A 21272-nucleotide genomic window follows, 5' to 3' on the forward strand; every position below is an offset into this window, starting at 1 on the left:
TTTTAAATAAATTATTATTATTTTCTATTGTAATAAATTATTAAATTTCTTGGACGACAATTTCACTTTTTTTTTATTTTTCTATTCATGTATATATGGTTTTCATATTTTAAATATTATCATTACTATTGTTATTTATTTATTTTTTTAATGCTGCCCACCTATTTTCTATTTTTAATAAATATATATATTATTTTTTCTGTTGAGACTTGATCATGATCGATTGTCCAACACTCACTCCCAGCTGACAAATTGCCCTGGCGAAAGGTTGAGCTTGACAAGTTGAAAAACGCTTTTATATTGCCAGAAAATTCTTTGTAATTATTTTAAATAAATAATAATAATAAAAAAACTTTCTCAGAATAAATAAATAAAATATTCGAAAAAAAAAAAGTGTACATATTGAATGCCAAATACTTGTTAAATAGTTGAAAACTTGTTAGTAATTTTCATAAATATGTAAAGCTAATGAGTAAGAGGGTCAAATTGATTAAAGCAAAAGTTTAGAATTTATGTACGTGTTATATATCAAAGTAGAAAAAGAGACAAAAAAAATAACAGAAATAATATCTCATTTGGGAATATGATAATTGTTTTGTTAAAATTAATTGCTTAAATATTCAGCCAATTGCAGAAAATAATAAAAAATTACTCGACTTTTTACTCTAACTCATCAAACTGTACTTTGGCAATAGCATTATAAAAATATAAAAATAATGAAAAACCATTAGCTAATAAATAAATAAAATTTAATTTTCATGTGGTTTTAATTTTTATATACTATGTAAATATAAATTTATATTTTTAGTAAATTGCCAATTCAACAGGTTCAATGTAAAAGCTCAATAAAAAAAATGTTTACATATCGAAATATAAAAAATAAATGTAATAAAATTATATTTCCCAAATGAAAAAAAAAGCTTTTTTAATCTATAAAATTACTTAGCTTGATTAATATTATTCTATTCAATATAAAAAATATAAAATGAAAATAAAAAAAGTAGTAAATAAAGTATTAGATTAATTTAAATAATTCAAAAAGAGTATTACAGATTCGATATTGCATTAAGGTAAATTGGAGATTTTGGTGACAAAGAGAAAGGGTTGAATTTAATGTCCAGAAAATCTAGGTTGGTTTGAATGCAATTTAGTATCAAAACGACTAAAATTCAATGTTACACAGACTTGATTTTAATATGTATATAGATAAATTTAACACACATGAACAACATAATGAGTGAATGACGACGACGACGATAGTAACGGGTGCCCTAAGTAACGGCATTTATACCAACGTATTTTCACTCAAACATGCCACTGTATTATTATTTTTTTTTTTTCTATTTTTTCATTTCTTTTATTGCACTGAATTAACACAACTTTAACATTTGTTTCAACATTTTTCCCCAATGTTTTAAAACATTAATTATATCCTTTTTTTTACTCTAAACTTTTAGCTTATTTTTTTTTTTTTTTTCGAAAAATTATATCATTATTATTTGCTCAATTTTTATCATTATTTAATTATTAATTTAAATACTTTTTTTTTGGAGCTGATACTAATGTTTATTGGTGTTTTATTTGATGGTTTTTTTGTTTAGAAATTTAGCTATTTTTAAAGATGAAATATTATTTTTTTAAATTTATAAATTAATGAGGAATTTTAAGTTTCATGGGATTTTATGTTCAAGATTTGATATGTTGTTTTAATATGGTAGGTAGTTTTATATACGAGACAAATAAGGAAAAAAGAGGAAGTGAATTTTCGTTGAGACACTTGGGCTTGGTGGTTTATTAAACTTTCTCGCGGTTTGTGTACCTTTGAATTATGATGAAAATTATAATTTTATAATTATTATTTTTTGTCATTTTCTTGTTATGGATATAGCCGCATGATTTTAGGCTTACAAACCAGGATATTGTAAATTAAATTTCATCGTGTTTAATGTATTATTTATAAATATAAAAAAATATAATAGTTACACAAATTTAAATTTAAATATCAAAGAGTTATATATATTTATTTTATTATTTTATATATTTTTCTTAAGGTCAAGTGTATTTAAATTAAAAAAAAAATATTTCAGATATCGTTAAAATTTAAATGTTAAAAAAAAAAACAATAAACAACTTGGAAAAATAAGAGAAATATTTTGGAGTAAATTGGTAATTATTTTTTTACATAAAAAAATATAATTACATTTATTTTCAAATATTAAATAAATAATTTTTAATTAATTTCATATAAAACAGTTAATTTAAAAATGATAATATGGAGTAAAAAAAAAAAAACATACATAAATATTTAAAAAAAACAAAAATAAATTATTTATAAAAATATTGATTTGTACACCTGCCACAGTGTCATAAATTTTGTCAATTTAAAATGTATTTTTAAATAATAATAATTTAAAAAAAAAAATTATAATTAAATTATATATACCCGCATATCGTACGTCCTTGAAATTCCATGCAATTAAAAATCAGTTGAATAAAAAAAAAAAAAATTAAACACAAAAAATTAAATTTAAGTAAAAAAATAAAATCTTCAAGTACTTGTGGTTTTGAATAAATATCACGATTAAAATTGAGTTGCCTGAAACCACGTTGGTTGGCGGTCCACAACGAACTAAACCTTCAATTTCGAACGGAGCAATCTTCTCCATATAAAAACGTGTTGGTGTATGTGCATTTGTATTGATAATGTATATACCGGTGCCATTGCACAGCGCCACAAGACGAAAACATCCGAGCAAAACCGAATATCCGGCGCCGTAAAAAGTGAACAAACTCAATGTAAAATATACATATACAACTGCAAGGTGTATACAGGTAAAAAAAAACTATTATTCTAAAGAATTGAGTCACCTTAAATAGATAAAAAAAAAAAAAAAAAGGAGAGTAGAAAATAAAATTCTTGTTGTAAAAATAAAATTTAAAAATTGCTCCGAACAGGAAGTACACGGAAGAAAGCAAAAAAAAATTCAAATTAACATTTAAAATTTTAACTTTTCAAATTAAAAATATAAAATTTAATTTACTTAGGATAATTAATTATTTTGTTAATGATAATTGAATAAATTTTATATTGTTTTGTGTGTTAAATAATGTTAAATTATTTGGCAAAATAAAAGTAAAATTGTCAAGCAAGTTTTTCAAAGTAATCTTATAGTATATACGAAAGATTGCTTTCATATCCTCTAGCACTTTGTATCTTTTCCTTGATGTCATGACACTTTTCATCCTTGTGAAACTCCCAACGACTTTCTTGATGACAAGATATATTTATATATATATATATTTATATCATGTGTATGTGATGTTTTATACATGGTTGCATTTATACGTTGAACGAATAAAATAGTATAACATCAAACGTGTTCGCCGCATGTGAAATAAGTTAGAGAGAAAAAGAGAGAGAGTATAAGAGATATAAATTGAGAAGGTTAATAAATGGATATATATAATATATAAACCTCGATTATCATTTGACTATTTCTCATTCAGTTTGTAACTATATCGGGTATCCTTTTTGGTAAGTTTCCAGAAGGCATGATGCGCGAAACCTGTAACATGGATCGTCGAATTTCGGGGTCGGTTTTCCCAAGAATTTCAAATAATATAATATAAGTCTTTTCTTGGGACACGTACAACATGTTACACATGATGAAACACAAAAAGACACCAAAAAATAAGAAGAAAAAAAACATGAAAACTCAAAAAAACATTATTAAAAAATTGATGGAATAACTTTTAATATTTTTTTTTTTTTTTGCTATTTGAATTGATTTTAAAAATCCACTGACAATATGTATGATTTTTTTTATTTCTCCACTGGAAATTGTATATATTTATTTAAAATAAAATTTGTATATAATTATATAAAATTTTCAATAAAATTTTTCATGTAAATTTGACAAAAAAAATATATGTATAAATTCCAAGAAACATCATCAAAATTATATTGCTTAAATTATATTTTTCCAAGTAAAAATGAAATTGTGATTCAAAAAAAAAAAAAAATAAATTATATAATGAAAAAATAATTTAAATTTAAAATAAAATGTTATTCGTGCAGTTGGATGAAGCTTATAAACATGAAATAATACTTGAAACATATTATTGAAGATTGAAGGAGTGGTAAGGTAAAAAGGGGGTTAATAAATAAGGGGTGGAGATAAATAGTGGGAGGGTAACTACTGGCAACCTGACAGCAACAATCGTTGATCGCGTGACATGACATGACATGACATAAACGTGTTCGCCATTTTGAAACAAAAAGGCCTTAACATATATCAAACAAAATTTATACATGAGTATTTACTTCATCCCTCATTCTGCATAGCCACTCAATCTTTCTAATTATCCACTGTACATGTCAAAACTGTCTGGTCAATAATTGATTTATATTCCTAATTCAATTATAAATATACAAAAAATTTTAAATTTAAAATTTACTAACATAAATAATATCTATATGCAGAAAATAAATAAAATCTATACTAAGCTTGTAAGACTTCATAGCACACTTTTTATTGGCTGACCATTTTAAAAGAAAATCACTATTTTTAAAAACTTGACAGGTAAAACGTTTTATTAAATAATTGTGATGAAAATTTTTTACATAAACTATACTAGCCCTTTTGTAAATTGTAATATTGAATTTTAATTGCAAAAAAAATATATTTCGAAAGATTTATTTTACGGAGAAATATTTGGAGATTACTCCGGAAATATTTTTCATCGAAATAATTCAAAAAGAAAAACGTGCAAGATGGAAAACCCTCGTGTCAAAGATACACCATCATTCTTGTGGTATAAAAAAAGAAGGAAGGAACTATTGACTTTTTTATTTTTGTAGTGATTTTAAAATACGAAGAAATATCCCGAATGAATCAGGGGAAACTTAGCAGGTGATGGGCACGTTGCCTGCAAAGCAGGTAGTTAAATTTTTTATTTTTTTATTTTTAACTTTAGAATATATTCTTTTATTCACTTCCCACACAAAACCAGACCCAAAAAACACTTTTCCTGAAAATAAATAAAAAAACTTTTGGATTTTTATCACCTTCGTATAGTTTACATTCCATCGACAGTTTTATATATGTCACATATTTCAATATATCCCACTAACACCCATAATAAAAAATATAAAAAATATAAAAAAATAAACAATATATATTACGATATCCTATACAATTTATTTTATGATAAGTAGTAATGTGATTTTTAACTTAAAAAATATAAAAATATAATTAAAGGTCTTTTATCTAAAAATAAAATAAAAAACTTATAATAGTCGCGTGCCTATTAGCTTGTTGAAATTCTTTAATGTCTGAATGTATTTGTCAGTTTTATTTTATATAATTTTTTTATTTTTAAGAATGTGTATGTATTCTTTCCCCAACTGCTGGATAAAATGTAATTACCAAAAACGTGACACATTCAACAGACTAAATTCATCGACTAATAAAAAGCAAGGAGCTTTCTTTCTTCCCTATTTTTTTGCTCTACTTGATTACTTTTTTTTTTCTTTTATTTCCCCCCTGTATTTTAGTTGATAATTTTAGTATTATATATTTCGTGTTATGCAAGCCTAATTAAATAGGCTTAAACAGAGAGTAATAAAAAAAATTTATTATAAATAAAATAAATATAATTAAATCATTGATATAATTTATATCATGTAGAAAATAAATTGGAGCAAAATAAAATTAATAAATGTTAATTTAAAATTTACAGAGAAAAAAAGGAATTGATTAAAAAATAAAAAATAAAATTTCTAGTTGAATATATATTGTAATCGGTACTTATCGACAGCCATAATTGAATTGGAAAAGGATGCTGGTAAATATGACGACGAGATTTTAATATTTTATAAAAGCTCTATTGAAAAACCATTTGCAAAAGCTCAAAATTCATTGTGTTAAAACATGCTGAATATTATAAAAGTTTTAAATTATTTTTTGTCTATTGTGTATACGTAAATAAGTAAAAAAAAAATAAAAAAAAATTATATTAACTTTTCTGTAATAGAAAAAGAAATTTTTCTATATAGAAAAAATTTTTTTCAAAGAATTGTTTAGCATTCTCTCGGCATTTTAGTTGTTGCTGTAGTTGTTGTTTTTATTATTTTTATATTATTTAAAATCTCTTGACCATCAAGAATAAAAAACACGAGTATAATATTCATTTTCATATTTTCTTTCTTTATTATTCATCGAGGTCATCTTCATGGCAACTCGAGGCCAGGACTACCGTTTATAAAGCAGGCATACTTTTTTCCCTCTTCCACTAACAAATTTATCTTGATTATTTATTTTTTTTTTATATATATATTTTCGTTTCAATTTTCAACTACTTGACCTTTCAAGTAAATTTTCTTTGTTCAAAAGCTCACAATTGTTTTGCAATACATATTTTTTTTTAACCCTCTACTTGCGATCTATCAAGAGCTTTTGTTTTTCTTTTTTACTATTTTTTTGTTTTTTATTCATTTTGTTTTTTTTTTTTTTTTTTTTTCTTTTCAAACCATGGATTTTTCACAGCCGGTTAAAAAACGCTGCTAGAATAAATTTCAAATATATCCTTAGTCGACATGGTAAACGTGAAAATAATAAAAAAAGCCAAATGAACTTAGTAAATAAAATAAAAACTCATGAGTTTTTTTTTTTTTTTTGCAAAAAAAAAAGCTCACCAATATTGTTGAAAATAAATGAAAAATATAAAACAAATAAACAAAAAAAAATTTCTCTATGTTTATTTATTTTTCTTTTTACTCGCATATAAAAAAATAGGAAAAGAAAAAAAGAGAACTTGTTTAAGGAGGAATTAATTTTTCCAATGGGCGTTTATTTATATTTTTTTTTTTCATAATTTATGATTCAGAAAAGTCGGTCATAAAGCATCATTTAAGAACTAATTTTCCAACAATTGAAAAATATATTTTTTTTTATTTCAAAACAATTATAAAAGAGTATTTTTCTTTTAATAAATAATAATTGTTTTATTTCTTTTTTAAGAATGTCATAGTAAAAAAAAAAAAAAAAATAATAATTAAATAATTTAAATGAAAATGATAAATAAAAAACGTAATAATAATAATTATTATTATTGCCAATTATTAAAAAGGGAGAGTAAATATTAATAAACAATTTAGAAATAAAAAAAAAAAAATTGAATGAAAAATAAAGTTAAAAAGAAAACTCGATTGGATGCGAGTAAAGTTGCAATTCAATACATCGTGCATGTATGTCAGTTTAGTTAAATGAATAAAGTGTGTGTATACAAAAGATTGATTTCAAAGGTGGTAGAAAATATTTATATATATAAAAGACATCCTGTTTCAATGTTGATGTCTAGCTTCCGTCTATAGACAGGTTCTTTCCTGATGATGATGATGATAATTGTGATGCTACATTAGCAATGTGCGTTGCAAAATGTACTGAAATAAACGGTTTATATTTCAACCAACTATTTTACAACATACTCGAAAAAATGTAAAACAAAAAATCCGTACATTTACTAGATAAATTTATATGCTCATCTATATAATATTCCACACGTCGTTTGATATCCTGGCCGCGAGACTTCCGGTGTTTTCAACTTAACAGCGAGATTAACTTCTAACGGAGGTGAATTATAAAATATTAATTTTCATAATAAAATTAAAAAAGAAATTAAATTTAAAATTATTTATTTTTTATTTTAATAAATTTATAGAGTTAAAAAATATTAATAATTTTTAAAAATATAAATGAAAATTCAGTTTTTAATAGTTATTTTTAATAAATAAATAAAACAATTTTGATAACTAATAAATGAATAAAAATAATACTGATTTATTTGTTAAAAATGAGTTTTAAAAAAGTTAAAAAAACTAAACCAATTTGATATGAATATGAGTTTGAAAAATAAATAAATAAAAGATAATGAATTTTTTGTAAAAATGTAAAAAAAAAAAAAAAACTCAACTTCCTGATTAAAAGTGACTGAGTCATCCGGGTTTATTTTTTTTTTATTATTTATAATATGTGAAGTTGAAAATAGTAGATATGGCTGCATATGGGTGACCTTGATGTCATTTTCAACCGGAAAAGCTACATGATGAAGACATGAACATTGAGCATGGGCTTTTGATGCATCACAGCACATTGCATCGCTCTAAAAACTTTTATCATCTATATACTAGATTTTTTTTTATTTTACCTCAATTGAAAGAAAATCCAACTCTATCAAATTTTTTTTCTTTTTATTATGTCTATTTTTTTGTTGGCTTTTTCTTTTTTTTTTTGATATAAAAGTTTGAAGATTGCTGCGGTGTATAGAAACTGACAGAATATAAAACAAGAATGAATTTATTGACCTGGAATTTTCGTTAAAAAGTTGGATAAACTTTTGCATCAGAAGACAATATTTTTTACTATATTTATATATAAATTTTAAAATATTTAGTAATTTTAAATTGACGATACTGTGATCAACTCTGTAATCACTTGATCGAAAACTTAAACTCTTTTTTATTTATTTCTACCCTTATTTTTTATAAAACTTTTATTTTTCTTTGAGTTATAAAGATTTAGCAATTTTAAATGTAAATACCGAAGAAAAATATAACTTAATCACGATAATAATAATAATGATAATATTTTTTTTTTTTTATTCTTTGATGAATTGAAACATGTGTTTAAAACTTTTTTATATTTATGTTTGATGTGGAATAAATTTGTTGAATATGTCATTGCAAAAAAAAAAAAAATTGCTATAAATGGTTTCGTTCAATAAAAAAAAAAAAAAGATGAAAGAAAGCAAAGAAAAAAATTGAGTAAATAAATAACGACTTTGTAAATACTGATGGTAATTAAAGTATATTCAGTTGAATTTAAAAAAAAAAAAAAATTGCTCCAACTGAGTTGTCGATTGAAGAGTTAGATATGCACAAGAAAGTTTAATTTCTTTAATTTTATTTTATGAAAAAGTTGAGATAAATTGAAATGATATATTAAACAGTCTAAAGATGAATAAAACGAATAACAAATAATTTAAAACATAAAAATAAATTAAATATTTTTATATTTTAAATACTAAATTATGTCAATGTTGTTAATGATTATTTAAAAAAAAAAAAAAATTTATAATTAACATATATTGTTCAAAAGAACGTTCGAATTACAATGAAATAATTAATTTTTTTTTCATATCCAACACCTGATATGAGAAATGGAAACAAAAAAAAAGCCCATTAATTATAATAAGATTAAAATTACACAACTGCATATTATAAAATTAATATATTGAATTTTTAAATTATCCACTATGACCATTTTTTTTTCTTATCATTTATAATAGTTAATATTTCAAAAAATATATTTCATTAAACATAATAATTTATATTTTTTCTCAAATCATGTCAGAAATATTCTTGTCATTGTGTTTTGGAGGTTTAAAATTTTTTCGACAAGTGTAATAAAAGCTTGAAGAAACTGTTGTGTAAAAAAAAAAAAAAAAAAATGATGGATGAGCTTGCTTGTTGAATGATAAAGAAATAGAAAAAAAAAAATAATAATAACACGTATACAAGTGCACAAAAATGAAGAATAAAAAGAAGAACATTAAATATAAAAAAATATATCTTTGCTGATGATGATGAAGATGATGATGAGGATGATGTTGATGAGAATAAGAGTGAATTTTGAAAGACGTTGGAAAAAAGAAGCAATGAGTCCAGTACGTGGCAAAGGGCTCAAAAGTTTTTTTATTATTTATTTTTTACAATGTAAAATAGGTCATTTCGTGGCTCTTAGGGTATCATTGTCTTGGTTTTATTTTATATTTTTTATTTTTTTACTATTGTCATTCATTTGACGACCCAGACTCACTGCACTCTTCAATTGAAGAAAAATACTTTTAATTTTTTTATTCTTGTAAAAAAAATAAATAAAATTCAGCAAAAGAAAAATTAAAAAATAATTTTCCAACAATTTATTTTATATTTTTTTAAAAAACTCATATTTATTGTATTTATAAAAAAATAAAAAAACTCAATGTTATTTTTAAATCTACAAAAAATATAATATAATTTTTAAACTATTTATATTACTTGGATCTTTATAATATTATTTATTTTATATTTTTTAAAAAACATCATATTTATCGTATTTCATTTTTGTTATTTTAAAAAAAGGCTATGTTATTTTTAAATGTATAAAAATTTTATACAGAACATGTTAAAGAATTTTAGCTGTTTCACGATGGGCACCAGGGAGGCACAAGTGCACGACATAAATATGTATGGCAATCTATATTATATGTGTATATATATTCAGTACATTCGATATATATGAAAACAGGTTTACGTATAAACGATGTTAGCGTGTGCAAAAGTTTGAGGTGCAAATAATGGCATAGTGACGTTGTTGGAATCAGAGATCAAAAAGTAACATTAACTTTTTAGTAAAATTACCTTTAGCAATAAAATTTTATTTAAAAAAAAAAAAATTCTAAATCAATTAATCTATAATTAACAATGAAAAAAAAATATATAACAAACAAAACTCTCTTTATTTTCCAATTAAAAATAAAGAATAAAATCAGAAAACATGAAAAAAAAAAAAAATAATAACTAGGTTAATTTGATTTATAAATAACATTCGTTTTAATTTATAATTGGATGGTTTTCAATGCTAAATTATACATCAAGTTGTAAAAATTGTTGAACGAAAAATAAAAGGGAAATTAAATTTTTCTTTTCTTTGAAATATTACTCACTTTTTGATAGGACCATTTGACACTTCTTGCAAATCTTGCCATTGGTGAATCATCAAGAAGATAATATTCAATATTATTATCATCATTGATATTAATTGATGTCATGTTGCACTCAGATAATGCGCTTTGATCATTGTCATTATCAATCACAACACATGGCTCAGAATATCCTGATATTCTCGACAATCTATTTACCCTAACATTTTCCTTTGTCTCAAAATTTTCCATACTCAAATGTAATATTTAAAAAATAATTAAGTTTAAAATTAAAAAAATTTCTTTTAAAATATTTCGATGATTATATTAGATTTTTAATTTTTATAATTTCACAAGTGTACATTTGAGAAGAGAATTAAAATATCCTCTTGCAGGAAATAAAAAAAATAATTCTTCCAAGTTCTCACTTGGTGTTTTTGACTTTGCAAAAAGGATTAAATGCAACAGCAAAATCCCCTTACATGCGTTTGCACTTAGTCTCTAAGGCTTTTACTGTCTCACACTAATCCAAGTACTTTCTTCAACCCCCTTACATAAAATAAATTTAAAAAAAAAAAAATAAGCAATCTCATTGTTTCATGTATACATAATTATCATTTAAATTGTATTATAATATTTTACTTAATTTTTTTTCAAATAATTTTATACTATCGTTGATAAAATGAAAAGCAAAATTATAATAGAAATTTTTGTACTTGAACTTTCCAACTAAATGAAAAATGTATGCGCGTTATAACTTGGATTTATAAGAATGATTAATTTTCAAATAAAATTTCAATCCATGTAAAATTCTCAAACTCAATAAATTTATGATAAATTAATTAATTTTATATATGAGCTACAAGAGCTACTATATTTTGTTAATTTATTATTAAACATTGAGAAATATGTATACACTATTTTAGTTTATATTTTATATAATATTTGCTTTGTGTTTTCTCACTATCATTTACCTTCGGTCCTTAAATCTACACCCTTTTAGACAATGGAAATTTAATCACGTTTAAACTACACGGAGGTAATATTAATTCACTGAACTATAGCACAGATTCAACAAAGAAGATACAAAAATAAATAAAAAAAATTCAAGCTAATTATCAAAATACATGTCAACAGTATTGTAAATAAAAAAAAAAAAATGGAAAAATTTTAATCACAGTGTTACGAGAATATCGAGGTTTTAATTAATGACATTCAATAAGTGTGATTAAAATTATATTAAAAATACCAAGAATGCCATTGAAATAATGATGTGAACTCAATGATTTCAATGAAATCAAAAGTAATTAAAAAAAAAAATTTTTAATGAATTTTCACTTGATTAAAATATGCAAAAATAAAACTTACACGCACATGTGAAATGAAAGAAAAAAAATAAAATGAAAATTCATTTAATTTATTTATAAATATAATGATTAATTATAACAATGATGTAATATAATTAAAATAAAAAATTGAAAATATAATTTGGCTAAAATTTTGTATACTATTTATATTTTTTAATTAATATTATTGAATTTTAATTATAAAGAAACGTGCAAGAAGCCGGTGATCACGAGACTAAAATTTAACTTTAACCATACAAATGACGCGATGCTTTTTGCATATAACACAACTAGATATATTTTACTCTTTCAGCATCAGTATATACAACCACGAAGCTTTTATATTTAGACATTATATGTATATGAATACACTTTATTTAACAAGTTCTCTTTGCACCAACTTCACAGTCACGTAGCCCACAATATCACAAATGCAACTAAATATAAATTTTTTTATTATTTTTTTTTTTTTTCAGCTGTTTAAATCACAACAATTTATTATGTATTCATACTATTATATTTTAAATATATAAATAAATTATTTATGTTTTATTATATTGTATAATAATACAATAATAAATTTACTTCTTAAATATTTAAATTAAACACGTGTTATATATATTTTTGCAATTTAGAAAAAAAAAAAAATATTTACTATAATAGAAATGTGGGATTAATGAATCTAGGCATGATACCGTTACCAAGTTTAGAACAACTCTGTTAACGCCTTCTTTTTTAACATCACTTTTTTTTTTTTCAAAAAAAAAAGCAGCTTTTTTTTATCCACCTCTTCCTCCTCTTTCTTCCCGTCATCAATTTATATACTCCTTATCAGACAATTTTCAATTATCGTAAAATGAACATTTCATTCTCGTTATTTTAAAATTTTATTGAATTGAATATTTATTTTAGAATTTTATTTTTGTAATAAAATTAATTTAATAATTAAATACATTTATTTTTGTATAAATATGAAAATATATATTGAATTTATATTATTTTAATTTTAAATTTAAATAATTTATTATTTTTTTTTTTGTAGTATTAATTTATTTATATGAGATAAATAAATTAAACAATAATTAATGATAAATATGTAAAATTAAAAATTTCTATTAATATATTAATCTGCGTAAATAATTTTCTCTTTAATTTATTAAAATTTTTTTTTTTATTATTGATTTTAAACTTTCGAAATTTTGCGATATATTTTTTTTATTTTGATGCTTTCAATCTACATATGCATGAAATTTTTATTGACGATTTTCTTGGTATGGAGTCAATCTATCGTGGAAATCGACAAAGGTATACATTGTTCGGGACTGAGAAATGTTAACGATACCCACAAGTGAACCCACTCAATGAACCAAAGAGCGATGAAAATAAAAATAAATAAAATGATAAAAACAAAAAAAATAAAACGATGATAGTATATAAAATAAATAAAAGATAAAAGAATGTACATAACGATGCGGGGCATCATTTTATTTTAAATTTTTTTGCTGTTCGATTTGAGTAGCATGGTTGAGAGTCGAGTGGTTATATCTTCTAATACTCCTCAGCACCATTACTGTATATAACAACAAGTACCAAGAAAAAGCCGAGAAGAACCACCGTGATACTCTTTGTATGTACATATATATTTAAAAACGCATATACACAACACTTTTATGTATATACATGTATAAAAAATCTGGCTCCCAGGGCGTATTACGTACCGAGAAAATTGGATCGACTTGTCGGGGATATATAAAAGAAGCACTATATATAAAATTTGTTGTTGTCGCACGGACAACCCTCTGTAAGAAACGACAAAGTACTTTTAAATCTAATCTATTTTGTATGCATCAAAATTTTATATTTTTAAAATCTACATGTCAATAAAAAATATAATATACAAAGAAAAATTGAAAAAAATAAATATATCAATTTTTTCATGTGATTTAAATAATAATGATAATATATTTTTTATGTCTTTTGAATTATGCAATTTACAAGTAATGAAGTAAATTGTTCATGTTGTTTATTTTTTAGATAATTTTTTTTTTTTTTCTTATAAACTTGGAGTGTTTTGAAATAAACGGAGTAGAACCCCCGTGGGTATTTGTGAAAAATCAGGACTGCGGTGGGATCGAGAAAATGAATAGATCATCGAACCTTCGATCTAACTTTATATTTATATATATATTGTGTATATATAATATGTATTTTTATTTTTTTATTTTTACTAAAGCGCATCGCTGCGAGTCGAGCCAGCGGCTGGTCTCGTCACGCGAACCAACAGTGCTGGAGAAAGCAGGTCGGGTATACATGTCTCTATAAATAATATATATGTACATTGGGTTATGCGAAATACACGGTAAACGAGAACCTAAAACTCCCGCAGACCTCGTTTTATCTCATCGAAAGTGCACACAAAAGTTTCCAATAAATTTAGCTATGATTTTTTATAAATATATTTTTAATAAAGTCATATACTCTTTTCTATATTTTTTTTCCCATAAGATATTATTTTCTAACGATAAATGAGTCGAATGTCTTTTTGGGTGGACATCAAGATTTATACATTTTATAAAAGTTAAGTAGCCAGGTCATATCTGGCTAGTGTCAGCTGATTTTTCGAGCTTTTTTTTCTTCACTTAAATTTATCTTGTTGCCTCGCATATTCTTTTTCTCTTTTTCATATCATTAGAGAAGCTTTTTAACAGCCAAGTGTCACTCAGAAAAAAAGAATTCATGTTTTTTTTAGATTTTTTGTTTAAATATAGATATTATCTTTGTGTAATTTTTTTTTATAATTACAAGTTTTTCTTTTTTTTTTTTTTTTTCTAGCTGATGTATTTTGTAATTTTTATTTTTTTACTTTCATCAGTTTTAATTGTATACAATTAGACAATTGTTTACGTCATTGATCACCTTTCAGGTGAAGAAAAATAAAAAATAACAAGGGAATTTTTTTTTTCCATCAAGAATACAAGTTCCCATGATATTCACACGATTCACGCTTTGTACACCCGTTACACGTCCCTCGGCGCCCTTTTAAGATGTCTTGAATTGCTTATCGCTCTGGTTTATACTTTATTTGCGTATTCACAACCATACACCACCTGCCAACCAACCTCCATGTAATTCTTAAAATACCCACAAGTTTAGGAAAACTTTTTAAACTCTTTATTTCATTTAAAAAAAATTATATCTATATTTATATAAATTAGCTTGTCATAACAAACTTTTCGTATAAATATTCACCGAGTACATATATTTCAATATTTTCATTGATTTTTTTTTTCTATTTAAACTTAAATATGAGAAAGAAAAACTTTGTTAGAAATTTTATTATTTATTAAATGCAAATATGATGTTAAAATTTATTTTTTAATTTTTTTTAATTGTTTATTTATATAAATGAAATGTTGATTTTATGTCGAGTGTTTAAATTAAATATTTTATTTCTTTTAATTTTTTGTCAACAAGTAAACATTATTTTTCTGTCGAGTAATGAAGTTAAATATTTGGTAGATTTATTATTTAACGATGAATTTTTTTATCTATAATAAAATGTATTTATATATTTGTTCAACGATAAAATATAAATAACACTTGCGTTAATGAATATCGGACGAATGAATTTTTAATAATGCTTCACGCCTCGATCACGAATTCTCGTGTTAATTAATACAGTATTTTTTCTAATTGCTATTTTTAAATAGCGACAAACACTATGAATGCAAAAATAAAAAAAACAAATAATCAAAACGATTAACAAGTTTCCTCACGTTTTTTATTCAGCCATATTAAGCCAATTTAAAAAAATATATCTATTTTTTTTTAATTAGTTTTATTAATAATGAAAATTCTCAACGAAATGTATTATGAAATGAAAAGCAGATGAAGCATTCAAAGCACACGGTGCCTACACTTCAAATGAATATGAATAAATATATTTTTTTTTTTGTTTTAAATGTTTATATTTATTTAATAAAAATAAAAAATAAAAAAAAGTTGAGTAAATATTTCTACGTACTTTATAGAAAATACTAATGAAAAAAAAATTCAAATAAACTGATACATTGAGCTACGTGAAGACTGAAGTTTAGTTTTTTTTTTTTAAATTAATTTAAAATGGAAAAAAAATAAATATGTGTACATTTTAACCCGGTAGCCTACTTGGAGGGTTTCAATTGCAAGAAATCAACAAATATGCTTTTCACAAACGGACTGATAAATAAATAAATATTTCATCAAAGAAAATTCACGATCAGAAAGAAAAAAATTACTAAATTTCTCCTCAAACTATTATTATTATTATTTAAAAAAAAAAACTCAAATAAAAATATAAAAAAACTATAATTTCATTTAACATATAATAATAAATTATATTTACTTAAAATTTATTATTTATAAAAAAATTGAATATTTATACTATTTATTGAAACATAAAATATAGAAAAAATTTTTTTTTTTCAAATTCACAATGCAAAAATACCGTGTTGTTCACCCTTCCGTGAAATTAGAGTTGGTTATTTTTTGAATTCCAAAGGTTTCTCTTCTACTTTCATATATAAAATTCACTCGTGTTCATAAATTTAATATATATTATATGACACATTATCCCCGACTATTTTAATATAAATACATATAAATAAATAAAATGAATTACATTTATTTATGTATATATACAATATAAGAAAAATGTGACGATCGAAATAGAGATATTCTATCCCCGAATGATAAAAGTATTATTATTAAAAAAATATATTATTTATATAGATAAACTCACCACCTCGGCAACACTGCCGGCAGCGTCCCTCAAGCCATCGCAATCCGTGTGTGGTCCTAGAAATAAATGAAATACATAAATAAATACAATTTTAAATATAATAAAAAAAAAAAAAATGCATTTCAAAAAATAATATATAATTTTGATATGATAGATTTAAAGACTTGAATAAAACGAAAAAAAATTTACTAATTAATTTTGTAAATCAGTGATAAATCAAGAACAAGTTGTTGACATGAATTTCAAGATGAGACACATATAATTCACAAACAAACTTCGGTAACTAATAGCATTATACATAATCGATGATGTTGGTGTTATACTCATGTAGACTATATTTGATATACGTAATTATTATTGACATACCACAATGATTCATCATGCATGTTTGTATGTATGAATGCATAAGTACATGTAATTGATTGTACATTAATATATATTATATATTATACAATGGATAATGTATATATAAACAGTTGATTCGTTAGTACTTTGTGGTCAATCAAATAAGTGTTGCGTAATTAATGTATACTTAATTAATATTCTCTTAATTGCCAACCTCAAACATTCGCATTCTATTTAATGAGAGCAATACGGAAATTCTGATTTAGATATATTTATATTTTTTTAATTTAATCAAGTATAAATTTACTAGGCTTTAATAATCAATTATTAGTTTAGAGTTAATCCTCTGTTTGACTAATTGGAAAATTAATTTGATTTGAAATTTTTAAATTGATATTTAAAAAAAAATGTTTTTATTATTATTGTTGGAGCTATTTTTAATTTGATAAAATGTTAATGTTATTTTTATAATTATTTGTATTTTGGCTTCGTTAATAAATTAATTAATTATTTTGAAAAAATTTATAAATAATTTTAATGATTTATATTTGATGGTGGATATTTAAAAAAAAAAAAAAAGTGAAAGGGCTGCAAAAAGATGATACACCTCAATATATAAATTTCACATGGTAAAAAAATAAATTTACTCATTGATAAAATAATAAAAATTCAGAACGGAAAAGCGTCATTATGAGACTCATTGTTTTAAATGGTTAACTGCGAAATCGTCACAACGAAACACCATGCAATATACAATTCAATCGGATAAATAAATTTGAAAAAAATTCATCCAACTGGTGGGAATATTTCTTTTTTAAAATTTTTAATTTTTTTAATAATAACAATAATATATTCATGAAAAAAAAAAAACACGCAGATACTTGCTACTTGTGTATATTTAAAGAAAAAAAAAAGAAATTAAGTGATGAAAGATACGATGTATATGTGTGTCTGGATAAAGAATAAAAAAATAAATATATTAACCGCGAGAGGCAATGAGAAGGCTGAGATTATAAATAAACAAATGTATATCTATATTTATAAATAATAAAATAGTAATAATAATAATAGCAATGATAACAACAATAAAGGATAAATAAAATGAAGAAATCGCGAGTTGAACGAAGGCGCACACATTCCACGGGGATGGAGTTAGAGTATATAGAGAAGAAGGGCCTTTTATTTTTTATTATTTTTTTTAAATTTTTCTTTTTCATCCAAGTCGTCTTTTTCTTCTTCTTGTTCTTCTTCATCTCTTGTAGATTTTTTAAAAGCACACGCGAGAAGCTGCAACATCGAGTTGGAGTTTCAAGGTTACGCGGTTCCCGTCGAGTTGTTGATTCGAGGTCGTGCCGACGAGATATTTTGCCGTGACTTTTCTTAAACCCCCCAAAAGATGATCATCATGATGACGATGATGATGATGATGATGACAATGAGCAGTTTGTATGTTGAATAGTAAATAAATTCAAATGAAAGGAAAAAAAAAAGTATGTAATTTTGTTTTTTTTTTTATTATCATTCATTCCTATGTATACAAATGAAAAATAAAAAAAATTAAATCTTAGACAAAATTTAGTCTGATAAAAATTTCAAAAGATTTAATACATCATTATGATTATTTTTAAATTGATAATTATGAAAATATAAATTTAAAAATAATTTCAATTTATAAAAGTCAACTATTTGTTTTGCTGGCCTTTTTAAAGTTTTTTTTTTTTTATTTGTCAATAGCTGTCAAATATATAAATTATTTATTTCTATAGAAGTGCCTTGAGAATAGTCAAATGAAAAATAGCAAAAAACGAATTATTCCCACGAGAGGTATTATACTATTACATTCAACAAAATGTAATGTGGCTATGAAAAAGATAAAACTATTATAGAAAAAGGAAAAGAAAAAACATATAAAAAACAAATCGACGTCATCTGGGAAATGTGTGTCTTTGAAAATACCATCGTTTTCTTAATGACACACACCGGTTCCTATTATTTTATATATATATATTTCTTATTTTTCCAATTTATTTATTTAAAGTTCTTTCAACTTTATAAGTACATGCTATAACAAGCCAAATGAAAATGAACAATATCAATCTTGATTGTAAACATTTCCATGAAAAATTACCGCGATATATACCGTTCACTTCCTGATCTTGTTTTTTATATTATTTTAAATTCCGCAATCTTTTTCATCGGGTCATTAAATAAAATAAAATCGACCCAAAATAAAACAAGATAAATATAAAAGTAAATTTCTAAAAAAAATTCTCCAGTCAAGTTAACACTTTTTGATTCTTCAAACTTTCTACTTAAGTTTTTTAAATTTTTATTTACCAAAATTTCCATAAGAATAATTTTTTTATAAATTTCACAAAAATTGGAAATCGATTACACTCACCTTTCTTATAAACCGATAAAAGATTGAAAGTACTTGAATTTCCCGCGTAATCCAGATTTCAACGACAATAAAAATAATTAAAAAAAAAAAATTTAAACTATATATTATTAAACGTCACTTTGTACTATAATATATGTCAATAATAATTAAAGAAAATAATAAAAATAAATATTCTTCACTTTCTTATATGTATAGAAATTAATTTGAGAAAAAAAAAAATAAAAATTTCGCTGTTCACAAAACTTTCACAGAAATTTCAAAAAAAAAAAAATATTTTTATTAATTTAATAATAATTGACTAGATAAATAATAAGATGAATAATTTAAATTATATTAATTGAATAAAAAACTATATATATGAATTGATTAAATATTTTTAAATGCCAAGGAAAAAAAAAAAGTAAAAAAAAAACAAAAATGTAATAATTTGCACGCAGGGGGCCTACCGCCACCGGTGACCGAGACTTCGATAACGGCTAGTGGTCAAGCGCACCATCAAACAATACACACAAATTCACATGTATATATATATATACATTTATTAAGCAAAATCAGCAACACAGTATCATTATAAGATGCTCTCTCTGCGGCTGATGGCGCGCGGTCCAGCGGCCTCGGTTTTTCGAAAAAGGCCAAGCAAGGCGCAGGCGCGAGATTCCAAAGAATATATATATATATAGTTTACACGTTTTAAGACTTGATCTCGTGGTACAGCCAAGCATCAACCAACGACACACGAAGATGAGAAAAAAAAAAAAAAAATATATAAATTTGCCGGAATTAGCGTCAACGTTTTGCTCCAACTTGTCAAGATATTGCTCCAAAAATTAACTATAAATATTTTTAAAATAAAAATGCTATACTCCAATAATTAAGGGAAAAAAAAAAAAATTAACAAAAACTCACTTTGGAAAACGTCCTTAAGTATCATTCCAGTATAAATCCTTTTTTTTTTTTTTTTAAATATTTAGATAAAATTTAAATTAAAAAATAAACACATAACACACAACACTTGTAGCTATGAAATTTTTATTGAATTAATTTCATGATATAGATTTATTGATACACATATGTACTATATTTAAAAAATAGGTATATAATTTGTACTATTTATTAACATTATATTTAAAAACATGTATATTCACAATTAACGACACGTTTAACATGTAAAAAATAAAATATAAAATCCAATTGCACAAAATGTCGGACTGCCAGTGGCCGTCCGTGCTGGCGATAAAAGTTAAACTGAGATCGAAATATCGAATGAGTATGTGACTACGGTAAATAATATATTTAAGTATTCCTTTCTCCTTGATGTAACAATATAAACCAATGGGAATGAGGAATGAATGGAATTAACCAATGGTAAATAAATATTCACCTGGCGAACATTGAAGCCCCAGGTGTAGGCGCCATTGTCTGGCATTGGCACACACAGGTAAGAAAAACATCACGTTACCTGTGCTACCTTTCGGCAAACATACAATCAATGAGAAAAAATAAAAAAATACAAGGGGGGGTTTAAATCGTAGCACAACCTATACCTTAACTATTTCACTGAGTGAATAAAAAAATTTTCATTTATTTAAAAATTTATATCAACAACATTACAAAATGCTAGACAAAATTTTAATTTTTTTTTCAACTCTGAATATAA

The 21272-nt window shown here is 23.6% G+C and overlaps 1 protein-coding gene across 12 annotated transcripts in view; it reads right to left on the minus strand.

Moving 5' to 3' along the window:
* LOC122853045 (putative uncharacterized protein DDB_G0286901) overlaps positions 1–20862 on the minus strand; it is a 48080-nt gene extending 27218 nt beyond the window's left edge. For 4 of the 12 annotated variants that reach the window (XM_044153263.1, XM_044153258.1, XM_044153255.1 and 1 more), the window contains exon 1: positions 2444–2612. In XM_044153263.1, the coding sequence (XP_044009198.1) occupies positions 2444–2449 (6 nt within the window). In that variant the 5' untranslated portion in view covers positions 2450–2612. Of the gene's footprint in view, positions 1–2443; positions 2613–10767; positions 12328–16869; positions 16926–19615; positions 19745–20521 lie in introns of those variants that run through there. The other 8 variants (XM_044153262.1, XM_044153259.1, XM_044153261.1 and 5 more) reach the window with 7 other exon arrangements.
* Between the last annotated feature and the right edge of the window lie 410 nt (positions 20863–21272).

Source organism: Aphidius gifuensis, linkage group LG3 (genome assembly GCF_014905175.1).
Source record: "Aphidius gifuensis isolate YNYX2018 linkage group LG3, ASM1490517v1, whole genome shotgun sequence".
In the NCBI taxonomy this organism is placed as follows: Eukaryota; Metazoa; Arthropoda; class Insecta; order Hymenoptera; family Braconidae; genus Aphidius; species Aphidius gifuensis.